Genomic DNA, 18,272 nt, shown 5'->3' with positions numbered 1-18,272 from the left:
CACAGTGATTATTAACCACAAAACTTTCATAGAAATGAACATCACATGAAAAATGAATTTAATGACCCAAGTCAGAATACTTGTGCAGTATTTTGAAATAAAGATTGTTGAATATGTCCTGAGGGTGTTAACTGTCATTCTAAATTAAAGAACCTAGAAAACAATTTATACTTTTATCTGAAAAAATATATAAAACAAGTTTTAAAATGCTTAGATCCATGATAAAAAATATGTAGGATGACAAAAGTAAATCTTAATCATAAGAAATAAAAGACACAGAGCCTTTAGCTATTAAAGGTCCAAATCTGCATATTTAATATTTAAAGTTAAATGCAAAACAGCTTTACTAAAGTATGGGATGTGTAATTTGAACATAACTAGTGGACAGTGCTACATCCAGATTGAAATATGAATTGTATCCTATACCCCAGGGTCAATAAAAAGAGACTAGTAATTTTAAATGAAAATTTAGTAATTGCACATTCACTTTCATATCAGTTGGTACATTATAAACAAGAAACAGGTACCGTGTTGTTATAATTTTAGTGATATGTCCTTATATAGATACAAATGAATTATTTACACAAAGTAAATGTTTTTGTACCTCTATTTTTAGTATCACTAAAAATTTTATTTAAATCTTTTATGATATTATTCAATAAAGATACTCATTATTAGATTAGATACCAGCTAACAAAAATCTTAAAATAATCAACCTTCTACTATACACTATTTTTACTTGTCAGTAGAAGAGGAGTGTACAAAAACCAGATTATTGTTTAAATGATTAACTTTTAAACATGGCTTATTTTTCATTACTGATAATTTCTGAGGCCTTTCTTAGGAATAGATATAACTTATTAAAAAAACAATATCCACCTGGAACTGAAGGAATTTGCTATTTAGGGCCTGAATATGAAAATCCTGGTAAGACAAATGTAATTTTATAAATATTCTGATTAACTCAAGTTCTGCATAATGTACTCATGGCAATATTATTTGATCATTTTTCAATTCATCTTTAGCAAAACAAACAAAAAACCCCCCAAATATTCTGGTTTGAAGCACCTTTCTTTTTTTTTTTTTTTTAAGAGAGAGGGAGAGACAGAGAGAAAGAGAGGAGAGACACAGAGAGAGAAGTGGGGGAGGAGCTGAAAGCATCAACTCCCATATGTGCCTTGACCAGGCAAGCCCAGGGTTTCGAACCGGGGACCTCAGCATTTCCAGGTCGAGGCTTTATCCACTGCGCCACCACAGATCAGGCTCTTGAAGTACCTTTCTTTTTGTAAGAGAGAGAGAGAGAGAGACCAGAAGAGAGAGACAAGGAGCATCAATTCTTTGTTGTAGTGTTGTAGCACCTTAGTTGTTCATTGTTTGCTTTCTCAAGTGCCTTGACGGGGGAGGGGGGGCTCTACAGCAGAGCGAGGGTCCCCTTGCTCAAGCCAGGGACCTTGGGCTTCAAGCCAGAGACCATTGGGCTCAAGCTAGCAACCATGGGATTATGTCTATGATCCTACACACTCAAGCCAGCGACTCCACACGGCACTCAAGCTGGTGAGCTCGGAGTTTTGAACCTGGGTCCTCTGCATCCTAGTCTGATGCTTTATCCACTGTGCCACTGTCTGGTCAGGCTGGCTTGAAGTACTTTAACAGCACTAGAAAAGCAAATAAAAATGGCTATGTAGTAATTAGATAAGTTTGAGCACTGCTCAAGCATTAATTAGAGAAGTATATTATGCAAACTTTACTGACTGTATAAGGGTATTATTTTTTATTTAGATAGCCAGAACTCTTTCATAAGGTATCTAATAATCTTTTTTAAAAACTGTCTTGGCATTAAGTTAAAAAAAATTAGTTTGTTCATAAAATTCAACTTTCTGTATTATCCCCTTTTAAGTATGTGGCATATATATATAGATACACATATATATACACAAACCCCAGAAGGTTTTCCCCGGAAATATCTGTTGAAATTAGACATTATATACTATGAGGGCCCAAAAATGTTCAAGGGCTGTATAAGTATTAGCCAATATTAGCCTGTATTTTTTAAATGATTTTTTATCAGGTGATTAAATTTGTTGATTAATTATATTATAAATACTCTGATACAAAAATGTAATTATGAAAGATGAGAGGTTGATTAATAAATGCAGAGGAATTTTAAAAAATTGGTGCTTAGTTCTTTTGCATTTATCATAAAACATTACATTTTCACTGTATTTTCAGCTAAATTTCAGGAACCATTAACAGCACTGTAATGCAATGTCAGAAAAAGCACAACAATGTTCAATATAAAATTTGATAAAGTTTCTCTTTGGATAATAACATGATAAATAAAACCTGTAGGAAAAAAATCTACTTTTACTTTATGCAAATTTATAAGCACAGTTTAAGAAATGTATCTGACTGAAACTTTTATCCATCAACAATGCCCTGCAAAATGCCTGACCCTAGGCAGTGGTGCAGTGGATAGAGCATCAAACTGGGACGCAGAGGATCCAGGTTTGAAACCCCAAGGCAACCAGCTTGAGCGCCGGGTCGCTTGCTTAAGTGTGGGATCAAAGATATGACCCCATGGTTGCTGGCTTGAGTAAGGGGTCACTCAGTCTATTGTAGCCCCTCGGTCAAGGCACATATGAGAAAGCAATCAATGAACTAAGATGCCACAACGAATAATTGATGCTTCTCATCTGTCTCCCTTTCCGTCTGTCTGTCCCTGTCTCTTTCTGTGTCACTAAAAAAAAATAAAATAAAATTAAGTATTATACTAGTGGTCTATTAAAAAAAAAAGAGACCACCAGAAGATTCTCTAGACTTGATGACAATGCAGAGAGTCAATAGTGATTATGTAGCAACTGGGTGCCCAATCATGCCCAGCCATGGCTGTTGATATTAGACATTCAGATCTTCCTGTTTGGTACAGTTTTTTTTCTATCAAGTATTAATATGTGCCAATAAATTTATATAAATCTACTGCTCTTTCAGTATTTAAGGTCACTGATGCTGTAAGATCAGTGTTAGGTATCCACACATTTTTCTTATTTTTATGTTTGATGTCTCCACATTAAAAACAACAACCCTCCAGTTAGAACTTTTAGTGTGACTGTGTAATTGCAAACAGCAATGATGTCTGCATCATCGATGCTGATTAGTAATCAATACAAAAAGGAAAAAGACAAAACAAACAGGAACAAGCAGGCTAACACTCTTCATAACCTACTGCAACAAAATGGCTTGATCTCATACAATTTAGCATTATATGAAAATGATAAACTGAGAGTCCTATCAGTTCCAGAACAAGGGCTAAGGAAGGTTCTCAGGGTGGTATTTTGGAAAGGCATGTCAAGGTTCTATAATCTAATAAATGGAAAGATTCAATTTTCTTTTGAAAAGTAAAGCAAAGCTGTTTAACTTTAAATATTTAATACTTAATCTCTTTATTGCAAATGAAAAACAATGCTCAATCATAAAATGCACGTTAAATGTTTTGAAAACTGTGCTGGAAAATGAGTCACCCTCCCCCCAACTGTTTTAATCTCACAGTTGTAAGGCCATGATGCAGACCCCGAGGTGACGACAGCAAACCAGAGGCCTTGAAGCTAGTGTGACCTCAAGGTGCCTTTTTATTTACCAGATGTTTTACATATTTTAATCAAAACGTATTCATTTTTCATGTTAGTTAATTTTCTTCTGTACAACTTAAATAACTAGAACAGGTCATAGGCCACAGGTATTTGAGAGTGTTGAGGTGAAAGAAGCTGATGTTGCAAAACACACAGCTAAGAACATTTAGACCATGAAATACAAAAAAATTGGATAGGGATGTATAAAATGACATCTTTTGCAGATCTGCAGATTACCAAGGTCCTAAATGAAAGGCAGACAATTGCATGTTACATATTCTAAACTAGGGAAAAGAATGAGAAAAAGTTATGGCTACACTGACACCTGCATAAGAACGGTAAGAATAAAGGGAAAAGACATGCCCAGTATGTTAAGAAATGGCCATCTTTAGGTTTACCATACCACAGTACAGTAACTAGATTTAAAGAACTTCCATACAATAGAATCTATTCCTAAAACATTGAGGGGGTATTATGGGGGGGCTGCCTCTAAAAGGAAAAAAAATTTTTTAAGTTTTCCCTAAAAATCAGTTATAATGCTTTTAATCAAAATTAAGGGTAATCTCGTAAAAATTTTGCAACTGTACTGCAGACCTCCAAGTACATATCAATCAAAAAACTCTGCACAAAAAGTTTAGGAAAATGGCACACTTAATATTCAACAGCAAAATGTTCAGCGAAGCCATGCTAAGAATTCTGCAGCATCTTGAAAAGCATGGATGAATTGCATTTTTCCAAATAGACATAAACAAAAAATGGAATAAGGAAAACACTAATGTTATGAGTAACTCTGAGAATAAACCAAAACTGTCACTGAGGGATTTTGCAGATGATAAAGCAGTATCATTCACTGTCCAAGACCTTACTTGCTGGTACAGTTGGGGTCTTAGCGCCGAGTTCTCAATCATTGTGTGAACCATGGTGATAATAGGTTCATTTTCTTTCATCTATTTCAAATCAGGAGGAGCATACAGCAAACATCAGTTTACAGCATAGCTAGATTTGAAAGACGACACTGTAAATATAGCCTCTACTTTAATATCTTCCTAATAGTGCAGTTGTTTACATTTTACCCCGAAGTTGTACAGATCTAAGTCATATAAACCATTTTGAACAAGTATTAAATGCTGTAAAATACGTTTAAGGTTATAAAAAAAAGCTTACTAATGACAATATTGTTGCAATTAGGTTTTACTCCATAAACATAATCAATTAATGAATACTCCCACATATATTAGAGTAGATGATAAAGCATCATGATTCAGAGGATAAACCAGAGGTTGAGAACCAATGAACTCAAAAGGAGAAACACAGGCTCATTTAATAGATTAGTAAGAAAGCTTAAAATGATCTTCAATTCTTGATAAGGTTAATCAGAAAATTCAATTCTCTACAAATAATAAAATTTTATAATAATTAATCTATCTTGTTACTTAGATAACCACATTGTTGATCTTGATAGACATTTATGTATATATATATTCTATTTTGGATTTTCTCACAGTATGACACATTCAAGGATATGCAAACTAAAATTTACTTAGCAAAAACTTAATGTACCTCCTTAGCTCCTAAAAAGGCTGAAAACAAGTTTCACATTTCCAGCTATGTTGTACTTAATTACTGCCTCTAGAAAAATATATGCTTTAGCAGGCTCTGGACTCAAGAGTTAAAGCATTCTGACAATCATGATATATATAGAGAGAGTAAAAGGCCAACAGAGTTTATACCATTTATAAGAAGACAAGTCTGTGTATAATTGCAATTTGTGACATTTATAGTTTATATTACAGAAAATAAACATTTCTATCATGGTTAACAAATGCTACTTTACTGATTTAGCTAAATCTACATAAAAATTTACTAATCTCATGATTAATAAGAATAAAATAAGTAAAAAATAAAGCTTAAAACTGTATATCTATAAAATTTTATTTTCAGCCTAGTTACAAATGTTTCATGTCAATAAAATCCATTTTGGTTGTCAAATTAGAAACTTCCTATGGCTGTTTTAAGCTATTTTTTAAAAGTCTTTATTTATTGATTTTACAGAGAGGAGGGTGGGGGATGACAAGAAGTATCAACTCATAGTTGCTTTACTTGAGTTGTTCATTACTTGCTTTCTCATATGTGCAGGCAAGACCAGGGTTTTGAACCGGTGACCTCAGAATTCTAGGTTGATGCTTTATCCCACTGTGCCACCACAGGCCAGTTTAGGCTCCTTTAAAAAAGTTTTATTGAAGCTAAATAATTTATTTTTAAATCTACATATCTACATATTAGTTAAACTAGAACTTCTATACATTGGTGGAACTCAAATCTACACATCAGTTAAATCATTTTTAATTTAATTTTTAATTTATTGTGTTGATATGGTTTTAAGTATCCACTCAGTATACACGTTAGTTAATCTTAAACACCCTCCCCCAAGTGTTAACCAATAAGGGACCAAGGCATTTGTAGGTGACATCTCAGGTACACAGGAAACATACGTGTTGATATGCAGTACAGAATAAATTTTTTACAGCGTAGGAAAGTAACTTATAAACAGAAAACTACAGATATAATAATACAAGCAACAAGTCTCTATTTTGGTATTATTTAATTTTAATTTTCAAAGCATCTCATCTATACTCATTTTTCAACGGCATGCCATGGAAATTGGACAGAAGAGTACATGACTTATTAATGTTTAAGAAGTAATGGAGATCAGATTATATCCAAATGTAAAGGATTTTCAAGGTCAAAGTGAGATTTCCCACTGAGTCTTGAATATGTGGCACTACAAATGGGCCACTGAGTCAAGCGGCCAGTTCTGACAACACGGCTCACTATATACAGGGAAGCTGTGTGTGATTTAAAAATGCCTCTTTAATTTACATGGTAGTAAATATTAAGTCACTGAGAAGGGATCATTGCAAAAGCAACTAGTTTAGGAATAGAAAAATTAATAGCAAAAATAGTACTTGAAGTATACTAACTGCAGAGTGTCTCAGAGTCACTTCTAGATTGTGAAAAATTTCCAATATACACATCAAACCCTAGAATATTAAAATTAGAAGGCCCCTCTAGAAGCTGAACAAATGTACAACAAGGAATGAAAATGTTAGCAGCAATTATTTTGAACTGTGTGAATGTGGATTACTTTTTCTATACTTCTCTCTACATTTCCCAAATTTTCTCTACTGAGTGGTACTGGTTTTCTAATAATAATAATAATAATAATAATAATTTAAAAAACTTATTTAAGAGTCAGGATTAAAAATATATAAACAAGAAACAAACTAAGTTAATGGAATTATTATCCTCTGGCAAATCCCCCTTGCTGACATAAAGAGGCTAAGTTCTAGCAGCCTATGCTTGTATCATGCTCCATCCTAGAATCCTGCAGTACGGTGAGGCTCGGAGCTGGAGAGCTCTTCTCAATCTTCATTGTCTCCTATGAACCTATATCCACATCAGAAACTTATTGGAAAAAATATAAGCTACCAATGCATTTGTAAATACATATGTCTATCTTATAATATCTTCTTTTCTTTTTATTATTGCCTACTTCAGAAATCAAAGTTTGAGTCTAGACTAAGTTGTCTGTAACCCACAACAGAATCACTTGATGATCTCGAAAAGAATAGTCACCCGATTCCCAGACAATTCTAACGTCATTCTTGAGAATCCTTAATGTAGACAGTACCATTAAAACATCAAGGTGACAGGCTGATCTAAAAATTCCTTTGGAAGAAGTAACTGTGATGTTTTCAAGGTGTTAAAGTAAGCCAAATGCAATTTTATAACTGTGAGTGCTCCTCAGCTCACATACTCCTCGGGACCCCATTTTACTCAACTTGAAGAGAGGGGACAGGACAAGCTGTGGAAAGGCAGAAGAAGTGGGACCATTTCAGAATTCCCTTGGGCATCACACCAACCTTCGGAATGGCTCTTAGGATGACTGGGTAGGGTAGTGGGCTATGAGAATGGTCTGCACAGGGGAGTGTACCTGTGTGTGGAGGCTCTCTCCTTGTACATGGCATGGAACAGCTGAAGCCAACTAAACACAGTAATTAGAATCGTATATAATGAAACATTTTTAATGATCTGATCAAACTCGCACTCTTCGCAGAACTGCTGAATTGGAAATACTAGATCTGCCTTGTCTCTAGATATATCCTAAAAATAGGCAGTGGTTCCTTTCACTAAATTACCTCTGAAATATTCTATATTTTAATACTTAGAAACTGACCTGTTTCTATAACTTACACTGAAACAACACATTTCACCTGGCTTTTCCTACATAAAACTTTAAAACCATTCTTGAGTTAGAGCAGTAAAGTCTAACTGAAAATCATAAAATCCATAATGCTCTATGAGCTCCTTGGAATTTCGTGTTTGACTTCATTAGTTTTTTTGTTCATTCGTTCCTCCCTGTCTCCCTTCTTTTTTTTTTTTTTTTTTTTTTTTTTTTTTTTTTTGTGAGAGAGGAGGAAAGAGACAGAGACAGGAAGCATCAACTTGTAGTTGTGTCACTTTAGTTGTTCATTGATTGCTTCCTCATATGTCCCTTGACTGGGGCGGCTCCAATTGAACCAGTTACCCCTTGCTCAAGCCAGCAACCTTGGGCTTCAAGTCAGAGATCATGAGATCATGTCGATGACCCCATGCTCAAGCCAGCAACCTTAGAGTTTCGAACCCAGGTCCTCAGCGTCCCAGGTTGATGCACCATCTACCATGCTATCACCAGTTAGGCTATGTTCAAGTTCTTAAAAGAAATAACATAAAAAAAAAAGAGTATCCAACAAATTTCTTCTGGTTTGAATACAAGAATCCTAAACAGCATTATGATAATAGCGTTAATAGCCGACATGTTTTAAGGAAAGAGAGCAAGAGAGAGACTAATTAGCATGTGGAGGTCCTTTAATAATTTACTTGGGAATGAATTAAGTGTTTTGTTTCCTGCTTTTAATTGCTTCTTTCAAGTAACAGGTAATACAGGTTCAGGTTTCAGTTAACTGCTAAATTATAAAAGGGCCATTATTTTGTAATAAAATTTAGAATGTATGATTCAGGCATTACATTATTTTCATAGTTAACTTAAACAATAAACAAGAAAATGTTCTAAGTAGAAATATCTTAAAAACACACAGTTATGCCAATGCATCTCTGTTTACAGTAAAAACATCGATTTTTACTTAAATTTGTAAGGCCAAATGTTTAGGAAAACTATCTAGAAAATCTAAATACTTGAAGTACTCTAGCCTCTTCCTCAGCTTTGAAGTATCAATATGTTGGGTAATATGAATATAAAGCATTCTTTGATTTTACTGTAAGAAATATCTGGATTAAAAGACCCCAAATCAAATACCTTTTTTAACATGATTATATATAATTAGGTCATACTTGCTAGCATCTTAAGCAGAACTTCCCAACTGACCCCAGAGGCTGGGAATGGGCTACAGGTGTGTGCAGACAGGCACCATCTGAGGTCCTCAGTGGGTCTGTCATGCTCTGCACATGACCTGCGTCAGTGTCTTTCAAGGCTGTACAAACACTGTCACTTTCTACATGTGTCATGCAGGAAAAGGTTAGAAAGCACCAAGATGCTGTGTGGAAAAACTATACTTCTCTTTTCTTTGGTGTTCTGATTTTATTTATTTATTTATTCATTTATTTATTTATTTATTTTGGTGGCAGAGATAGAGAGTGTCAGAGAGAGGGACAGACAGGGACAGACAGACAGAAAAGGAGAGAGATGAGAAACATCAATTCTTCGTTGCGGTTCCTTAGTTGTTCATTGATTGCTTTCTCATATATGTCTTGGGGGGGGGGTGCTACAGCAGACCAAGTGACCCCTTGCTCAAGCCAGCAACCTTGGGGTCTAGAACCTGGGTCCTCCAGGTCCCAGCCTGATGCTCTATCCACTGCGCCACTGCCTGGTCATGCTTATTTATTTTTTTGAGAGAGAGAAAAGGGAGGGAGAGAGGGAGAGAGGGAGAGAGGGATGGAAAGAGGGAGTGAGAGATGAGAAGCATCAACTCATAGTTGCAGCACCTTAGTTGTTCACTGATTGCTTTCTCATAAATGCCTTGACTGGGGGGCTCCAGCTGAGCTAGTGACCCCTTGTTCAGGCCAGCGACCTTGGAGTTATGTATATGATCCCACACTCAATCAAGCTAGCAATCTCACGGTTTTCAACCTGGGTCCTCAGCATCCCAGGCCAATGCTCTACTCACTGCACCAAAGCCTGGTCAGGCACTGGTGATTATTTACCTCAGTAGTTCCAAAACCTGACTGTATAACAAAAAATAACCTATGGAGATCTTAAAACACACACCGGGCTGGCTGCAGCTCTGACAGTTGTGACTGGGGAAAGAGGGCCACGGGTACTGTACACTTGGTTTTTGTCTTTCTGCAGACCCACTGCAGGGCTGACAGGTTATCAGGCGTGAGAAATGGCAGTCCCATCCTGCATTTCTCTACGGCAAGTAACTGAGGACTAATTCAACCATCACCAGTAAAGAATTTTTCAAGGTCCTCATGGATCAGTACAATATGCTGGTCAAGATACCTGCATGACTATCAAAAGACAAAAAATTTCACACTAATTACTCAAACACAAGTATTGCATCTAGATTATAATAGTCTCTTGTCACTGTGTAAGACATAGTATTAAGAGACTTAACCCCCTTTAAAAAATAAATTGAATCACCTGGCTAGGCGGTGGTGCAGTGGATAGAGCGTCGAAGTGGGATGCAGAGAACCCAGGTTTGAAACCCTGAGGTCGCCGGATTGAGTGTGGGATCACAGACATGACCCATGGTTGCTGGCTTGAGCACGGGGTCCCTTGCTCTGCTATAGCCCCTTGGTCAAAGCATGTCTGAGAAAGCAATCAATGAACAGCTAAGGTGTCACAACAAAGAATTGAGGCTCTCTTCTCTCTCCCTTCCTGTCTGCTTGTCCCTCTCTCTCTGTCAATAAAATAAATAAATAGAATTTTATTAATAGTATTAGTGGACTCAGCAGAATCAAGGGGATCTGGGGCTGTTATACAGGAATCCAATTTTCAATTTTTCTTTTATTCTAGCAACTCCTAAATATTGGTTTCAAAGGCTCTATCACTATAGAAATCAGACCAGCTACAAATGTAGAAGGAGCAGGATATTGTAACTCATGAGTAATTTTTAGGGGGAAGGGCAGGAAGGAAAAAAGAGATTAGCAGTGAGCAGAGCGAAGATGTTTGTTCATATAATTTATCCTTGGAAAAGATTAATTCTCCAATCCTCCTTTAAGTATGAGAAGTGGTTAAGTAGTGGCTTAATCGCTTTTTACAAAGTTTATATAATAAATCATCTAGAATAGCATTGTCCAACGGAACTTTGTGTGATGACAGCAATGTTCTATCTTGGTGTACTCCAATACTGTAGACATCAGCTACAAGTGGCTCTTTAGCCTTTGAAATGTGGCTCCCATAGGTGAGGAAATAAATTTTACTATGATAAAAACATAACTTTAGCCTGACCTGTGGTGGCACAGTGAATAAAGCATCAACCCGGAACACTGAGGTTGCTGGTTCAAAATCGCAGGCTTGCCTGGTCAAGGCACATATGGGAGTTGATGCTTCCTGCTCCTCCCTCCTTCTCTCTCTCTCTTTCTCTCTAAAAAAATTAATAAATAAAAATCTGAAAAAACAAAACAAAACATAAAACATAACTTTAGGCCCTGGTCGGTTGGCTCAGTGGTAGAGCGTTGGCCCAGTGTGTGGAAGTCCCAGGTTTGATTCCCAGCCAGGGCACACAGGAGAAGCACCCATCTGCTTCTCCACCCTTCCCCTTCTCCTTTCTCTCTGTCTCTCTCTTTCCCTCCCACAGCCAAGGCTCCACTGGAGCAAAGTTGGCCTGGGCGCTGGGGAGGGCTCCTGGCCTCCACCTCAGGTGCTAGAATGGCTCTGGTTACAATGGAGCAACGGCCCAGATGGGCAGAGCATCACCCCTGGTGGGCATGCCAGCTGGATCCCAGTCGGGCACATGCGGGAGTCTGTCTTCTGCTTCCCTGCTTCTCACTTCAGAAAAATAACAAAACAAAAAAACAACAACAAAAAAAGATAACTTTAATTTAAATGTAAATTTAAATAGCCACATCTGGCTAGTGGCTATTTTATTAGATAGTAGGTCTAGAAATTCTAGACTAGTAAAGTAAGTATTAATTTCCCCTGATCTAGCTCTCATTCCCAGAAGAGGAAAATCTTTGCTCAAGTTCTTTCTTGTAACTGAGATCCCTTGAGTCTGAATCTGTGCTGACAGCTGCTTTTTTTTTTTTTTTTTGAGCAAGCAGTCTAGATGATTTCAATCTAAACTATAGAGCTTTTGTCCTTCCTTGATAACCAATGAGAAGACCCATTTCTGTGCTGTCATTTTTCATTTAAATGGAAAATGGACTTGTCCTGTGTTCTTAATGATATCTTAGAAAAAGAATTTTTAAGTTGGGAATCTGTCTTAACAATAGCAAAAAGCCATGATAGTCGGTCTAATCACTGAAGAATCCACTTCTTAAGAATGTCCTCCTGTGTAGCTCAATAAACTGTTAAGATGTGTGGCAAAACTAAAAAGCTAAAGAATTTGACATGCGTAGGGTAAAGCTGTGAGGAACAGGCTTTGAGGAATGCAGGGGTCTTTATAAACAGGTCATGTAGACAAGGACAATGGAAATACCTTCCCCTCTCACTGGAGGCACATCTGAAAGTCCCAGACCCTGAGACTGAAGGCTATGACTGACTACCTATTGAAACTATCACTGCTTAATAGGAAGCGGCAAAATTTGAAGTGACTTTTTTAATAGAAGAATGTAAATAAGTCTCTTTATAACTGATGAGGCAAAGTATTGAAGCTTATTTGAAAATTTTAAAGCAATCAGAATAAACTGTCCATGCTATGTATGGTTTCTAAAAGTAAAACTTTAGAAAAATATTATAATTGTTTATATTAAGAAGAATCAATAGTACTTTGAAAAATGTAGGTAGACTATGTATTGTTTTCTTGTTTTATTGAAGAAAGAGAAATTTTAAATAAAGGAACAAACTGGGACACTAACGTAAGAGTCAAACATGTCTGACCTTCCCTTAAAAGACAAAAACCATTTCTAAACTGGCTTCAGAAATTCCGGTAGATAAAGCACACTTACTGAGAAACAAGAAACTACTCCAAACCCAGCAGAACAAAATTTTAAAGCTGCCATTTTGAGATATCTATACCTGCATTATAATTTTAAAAAAATCTTTGAAGGTCTAAGCTAATGTCTTTCCAAATCATTAACTTCTATAATTTACTTAAAGTGAATTTCATCATTAAAAAATATATAATGGTTTTTTAACTATATATATATATATAGTTAATTAAAATCCTTTTGACTTTAGGATATATTTTACATATCTGATTTTTATTTCAGTGGCTTATATCTCTGTTAGTAAAAAAAGGCATCTATTCTGCCATGGACATCTACTCTAAAATATATTTGAACTTTAAATCAAAATTAAGATGTCTTCTAGATACAAAGATCTGGATTTTATTAATAGCAACTATATTCTTACTGAGTTATATAATTGGTACTGAGTAGCAGAATTCCTGCCATGAATTCAAAGATTTATTGGCTTATGTATGCAGTTATGACATGAGCATACCCTTAGGTCAATCCTGGAAGTGTTTTTGGCATTTATGCTCAACTTCATTTCCTCCTGGGCTTTAAAAGTCATTTAAGAATTCTTATGCTATAAGTACTTAATAGGCTACCCTACACCAAGCCCCATCAACCTTTGCTGAATAAGCTTTCTGACAAAATATATAAAAATAAGATAGAAACGAAAGGTATAGTAGTTGGTTTACAAAAATATTTGCTTTTTTAAATACAAAACAGAACTGCATAATTATTATGTGTTTTAGGAGGGGCGAAGAAATTGTTTTCATTTTCTTATCTTGTTAGATAGGAAAATAACCAGTATGTAACCAGGAGCTGATAGTCCTCAGGTAACAAAGATCAGCAACCTGAAATAGAACTAAATATAAGAAAAATTCCATTAATTTTTAAAAAGCCAAAAGTGATTTTAAAAAAAAGAAAATTCATTAATACAAAGTACGCATCCTCGCTTTGTGATTTCAAGCAAGTCATTAAAACAGAATGACAAACCAAAAGATCATATTTTGTAGGGAACAGAAAGTTTGTGAAATTTCCCAGGTTAGATGAAAGATGTGGCAGGTGGTTTTTGCACTGCCAAGATTTGGTGACTAAATGGTAATGAGCAGCTTAGCACATCTAAACTGTTACGGTGACCTGTTTTATCCTGCCATGCAGACAAGCTACAGTAATCTGTTCAGAGAGTTCTACAGAATCTCATGATTTCCTATTTTCAGCAAACTTATGAAGTACTTTAAACTTAAGTTTCAAAGCATTTTTATTTATTTTTCCCTAAAGATTTTATTCATTTTAGAGACAGAAGAGAGAAGCGGGGGAAGGGGGTGACGGGGGAACAAGGAGCAGGAAGCATCAACTCATAGTTGCTTCTCATATGCGCCTTGACCAGGCAAGCCCGGGGATTTGAACCAGCGACCTCAGCCCTCCGCATACCAGGTCGACGCTCTATCCAGTGAGCCACCACAGGCCAGGTGCAAGGTATTTTTAACTTTAATATCTACTGCTGTTGGGCAGATGAAATACTAGCATAAAGTACTAAAACTCCAAGAAGCCAGCTGACTTAATTCTACCATTTTTATACATTTCTATAATCTCCACCTTTGAATGGAGGAAGGACAGGCAGGATGACGGGGAGCTGCACATCTGGGGTCCTTCCGGCAGTCTGCAATTGGGTTTTCTGTTCTTCCACCAGACAACGAGACTGTGAAAGACTGCCGTGCTGTTTCCAGCTGTAGCTGGAAGAGAAAACTAGGTCTCACTTTATTTCCCCTGGGGCTTAAACTACTTAAAGTTCTAGGTCTAAACAAACAGCCAAGGCAAAGGTCCTGATCCTTCTCAAAGTCCCATGTGCTATTCCCCAAGGATTATGTGTTCAAGAAACCTTTGCTATATCAATGAGGTTAAAGGTGTCCAATATTTTGAACCATTTTTGCTTTTAGTTTTTTGGTCAAGGAATTGAGGGAGAAGATGTCAGCCTTGATTTCAGACCTAAATTGGGGATGTACTGAAGATGAAAGCTCCATAAGTAACTAGCAATATGTAACTGACACTGCAGCGAGAGAGGTGTTTTAGATACCTTTTGTATATGGGGACCCACTGGCTGCTCACGAATGCATAACATCTATGTGTCAGCAAGTTAGTCTTAAGGGGGAAACCCTTGGTCAATGGAGGGTGAAAGCCTGTACAAATGCTTCCCTCTTCTTTTGCTCAGGAGGGTAATTTTTCAGTGTTTTCATTCATTTGTCCACAAGAACGAGTCAGATGAAGCTCAAGTTGCCTTCTGCAATTGATAAATTTCCTTCTGCCTCGCTCACTCTCTTTATTCCTGTACCTCGGTATCACTTCCCAAAGTAGACTTTTTGTAAAAAGCCCTGCTCAAGGAAGCCCAGCCCACAAGCTCTGCTTTCTGGGAGAAACCCAGGGGCTAGAGATGAAAAATAACAAAGAGACCAGTAGTAAAATGATGTACTACTTGATGAATGTTCAGATGAGAGAACACCAAGAAAAAGGGAACTTCCACAGTTAAGATCTGAGATGAGAGAAAAGAGCAAAAAGGGACAGATTAATTACTGGTTAAAATACAGAGGAACCATGATTAATACTGTGTAAACACTGGACAGGCCAAGAGATCAGAGTACTGACACATGTATAATGTCTTTCTACACTGTAAATTCTAATCTATCCACTGTCTTCTTAGAGTTCTGCCATTATGATGTCATATTCAGCTTAAATACTTCCTGAGTGTCTTCCCCCTTCTCCCCACTACTTTTCTCTCCTTCCTTCCTTCCTTCCTTCCTTCCTTCCTTCCTTCCTTCCTTCCTTCCTTCCTTCCTTCCTTCCTTCCTTCCTTCCTTCCTTCCTCCTTCCTCCCTTCCTCCCTTCCCTCCGTCCCTCCGTCCCTCCCTCCCTCCCTCCCTCCCTCCCTCCCTCCCTCCTTCCCTTTCTCTCTTTATTTTTTCTTGTTTTCCAAGAGAGAGGACAGGAGATAGACAGACTCAAGCATGTGCCTCGACCAGGATCAACCTTGTAACTCCCGTCTGGAGCCTATGATCTGTCCATCTGGGGCCATGCTTGTAACTGAGCTATTCTTTTTTTTTTTTTTAAAGCTCTTTTTTTTTCCTTTTATTTTTATTGTGACAGAGACAGAGAGAGTTAGAGAGAGAGAGACAGATAGGGACAGACAGACAGGAATGGAGAAAGATGAGAAGCATCAATTCTTCCTTGTGGCACCTTAGTTGTTCATTGATTGCTTTCTCATATGTGCCTTGACCGGGGGGCTACAGCAGACCAAGTGATGTCTTGCTTGGTCCAGATGAGCCTGTGCTCAAGCTGGCGACCGCGGGGTCTCGAACCTGGGTCTTCTGCATCCCAGTCAGATGCTCTATCCACTGCGCCACTGCCTGGTCAGGCGTAACCGAGCTATTCTTAATGCCTGAGGCGGAAGCTCCACAGAGCCATCCTCAGCGCTTGGAGCCAATGTGCTCAAACCAATCGAGCCAAGGCTGTTGGAGGTGAAGGCAGAGATAGAGAAAGGGGAAGAGGAATGGAAAAGCACATGGTCGCTTTTCCTGTGTGCCCTGACCGGTATTTGAACCCGGGACTTCCACATGCTGGGCTGACGCTCTACCACTGAGCCAACTAGCCAGGGCCCCACTACTTCTATGATCAAATATGCAGAGGAAGAGGGAGGCAGAAAAAAAAAAAGGAGAAACAGGGTGTGAGGGAAAGAGAAACAGTATCATTCTTAATAGTAATGCCTAAGATGGATATTCTGTACCATGTAAATTTGGGTTAGCAAGTGTTAAATAACATAACATTCAATTTTCTAGTTTCCTCGGCTTGCTTTTTCCAAATGCCTCTTCTGTATCACCTAGAAACACTACCACTTGACGCTCTCAATCATCCTTCAGAATAGAAGCTCCAGGGCCCCTTGAAACATCACAGAAAATGGGATCTTGCTTAATAGCTCAGGAGAATGAAGTTTCTGAATTAACATGGACAATGAAAGCCAGCAAGTCTTTTCAATCATCTTGTAAGCATTTCTTCCCTTATTAGGGAAGCTGTCTTTCATGAACACAAAGAACAAAACACAAAAAAGTTCTCTTGGAATTTTACCTTGAATGGTTTCAGTACCAATTACGTACACCCAGCTAGCTGTTCCTTTTAGCATTTTCCTTGGCAAACTATGTTTAAAAGTGGTCAGAGTTCTTGTCTATAGTTTTATCTTTGTGGTTTCTTGAAAGGAGTTAGAAAGCATACTTATGAGGAATGTCTACAGCAACGAATTATGGACTATCAGATTTTTTTCAAAAGTCACTAGTAGTTTTAGTATACAGTTCATAAATTAATATTTATTTTAAAATCACATCATAAAAATCTTAAGGTCACTATAAAACTTTTGCAAATTAGAAAGTTCAGCATGCTCAAGATATTTTAGTGTTAAACAAACATGATTTTCCTATCCCCCAAGTACTTGATAATACTTTAAAAAAATGTAAAACAAGACAGAAGGATTTAGCTACTGTCTCCTGCAAACCTTGAACATTTTCACGTAACAAAGAACACTACAGAAATGCTTAATCGGTATTTTTCTCTTTAAGTATACTATGGCAAACTGGTTTGTCATGAGAAACTTTCGGCTTTTGCATAAGAATTTAAGGATAAAATTCTTTAGCCATCCATCTGGTGTTAGAGAATTGAGAAAGCAGATCTAAATTGGGTCATCTCAAAATGAAGCTGGAGACGTCATCCCAGCGGAAGGTCTTGCACATTGTTCCCTGAGCCTTTGGAATGTCTGAACTGGGCAAAACAGCCTTTGGGTTAGGCCAAACCAAAAGCGTAATTCCAAACAATTGTTTGTAAAGCTCTCAGGAAAGCGGACATCCTGACTATGAGGACCAAAAATTGGGACATTACTTGGAAGTTGCCCCACTATGTACAGCTAAAGAGTAACAGCTTACTTAGCATCTATAGAAATTCCTTCCTTAGCTCATTAGCACCCGTAGAAACCCCCTTCCTTCTCCTTCTATTCATGCAATTATTTTCTGCCCCCTTTTCATAAAAATCCCTTGCGCCTTTACCCCATAATCAAGACATAATTTGGGTTTCTGCCTGAATCTATGACTTCAGATTGCAATTCTTTTTGATGTCAAAGAAATATTTCCTCTCACTTGGGCTTTTTATTTATAGGATAACAAAATATACTATTTGATGTTATAATAAACGCTTGGGCAGGGCGTTGGGAGAGGGAGGTGGAAGGATAGAGCAGAAAAAGGACCCCCCCGCCCAAATCCATACTTACGGACACAGACAACAGTGTGGAAACTGCCGAGGTGGGGTGGGGGAGGGGAGGAGGGGACGGTGGGGATAAATGGTGATGGATGAAGACTTGGCTTGGGGAGGGGTGAACACACAATACAGTGTACGGAGATGTGTTGTAGAATTGGGCCTCTAAAACCTAGATAATTATGTTAA

The 18,272-nt window shown here is 37.4% G+C and overlaps 1 protein-coding gene across 16 annotated transcripts in view; it reads right to left on the bottom strand.

Moving 5' to 3' along the window:
* Window positions 1-18,272, bottom strand: part of PLEKHA5 (pleckstrin homology domain containing A5) — a 268,347-nt gene that overhangs the window by 41,391 nt on the left and 208,684 nt on the right. For 8 of the 16 annotated variants that reach the window (XM_066264560.1, XM_066264562.1, XM_066264561.1 and 5 more), the window contains one exon: window positions 4,493-4,573. The exons of 7 other annotated variants lie outside the window; for them this stretch is intronic. In XM_066264560.1, coding sequence (XP_066120657.1) covers window positions 4,493-4,573 — 81 coding nt within the window. Of the gene's footprint in view, window positions 1-4,492; window positions 4,623-18,272 lie in introns of those variants that run through there. One more of the 16 variants, XM_066264577.1, reaches the window with a different exon arrangement.

Source organism: Saccopteryx bilineata, chromosome 1 (genome assembly GCF_036850765.1).
Source record: "Saccopteryx bilineata isolate mSacBil1 chromosome 1, mSacBil1_pri_phased_curated, whole genome shotgun sequence".
NCBI classification, from domain to species: domain Eukaryota; kingdom Metazoa; phylum Chordata; class Mammalia; order Chiroptera; family Emballonuridae; genus Saccopteryx; species Saccopteryx bilineata.
This window is presented reverse-complemented; position numbering and strand designations above follow the sequence as displayed.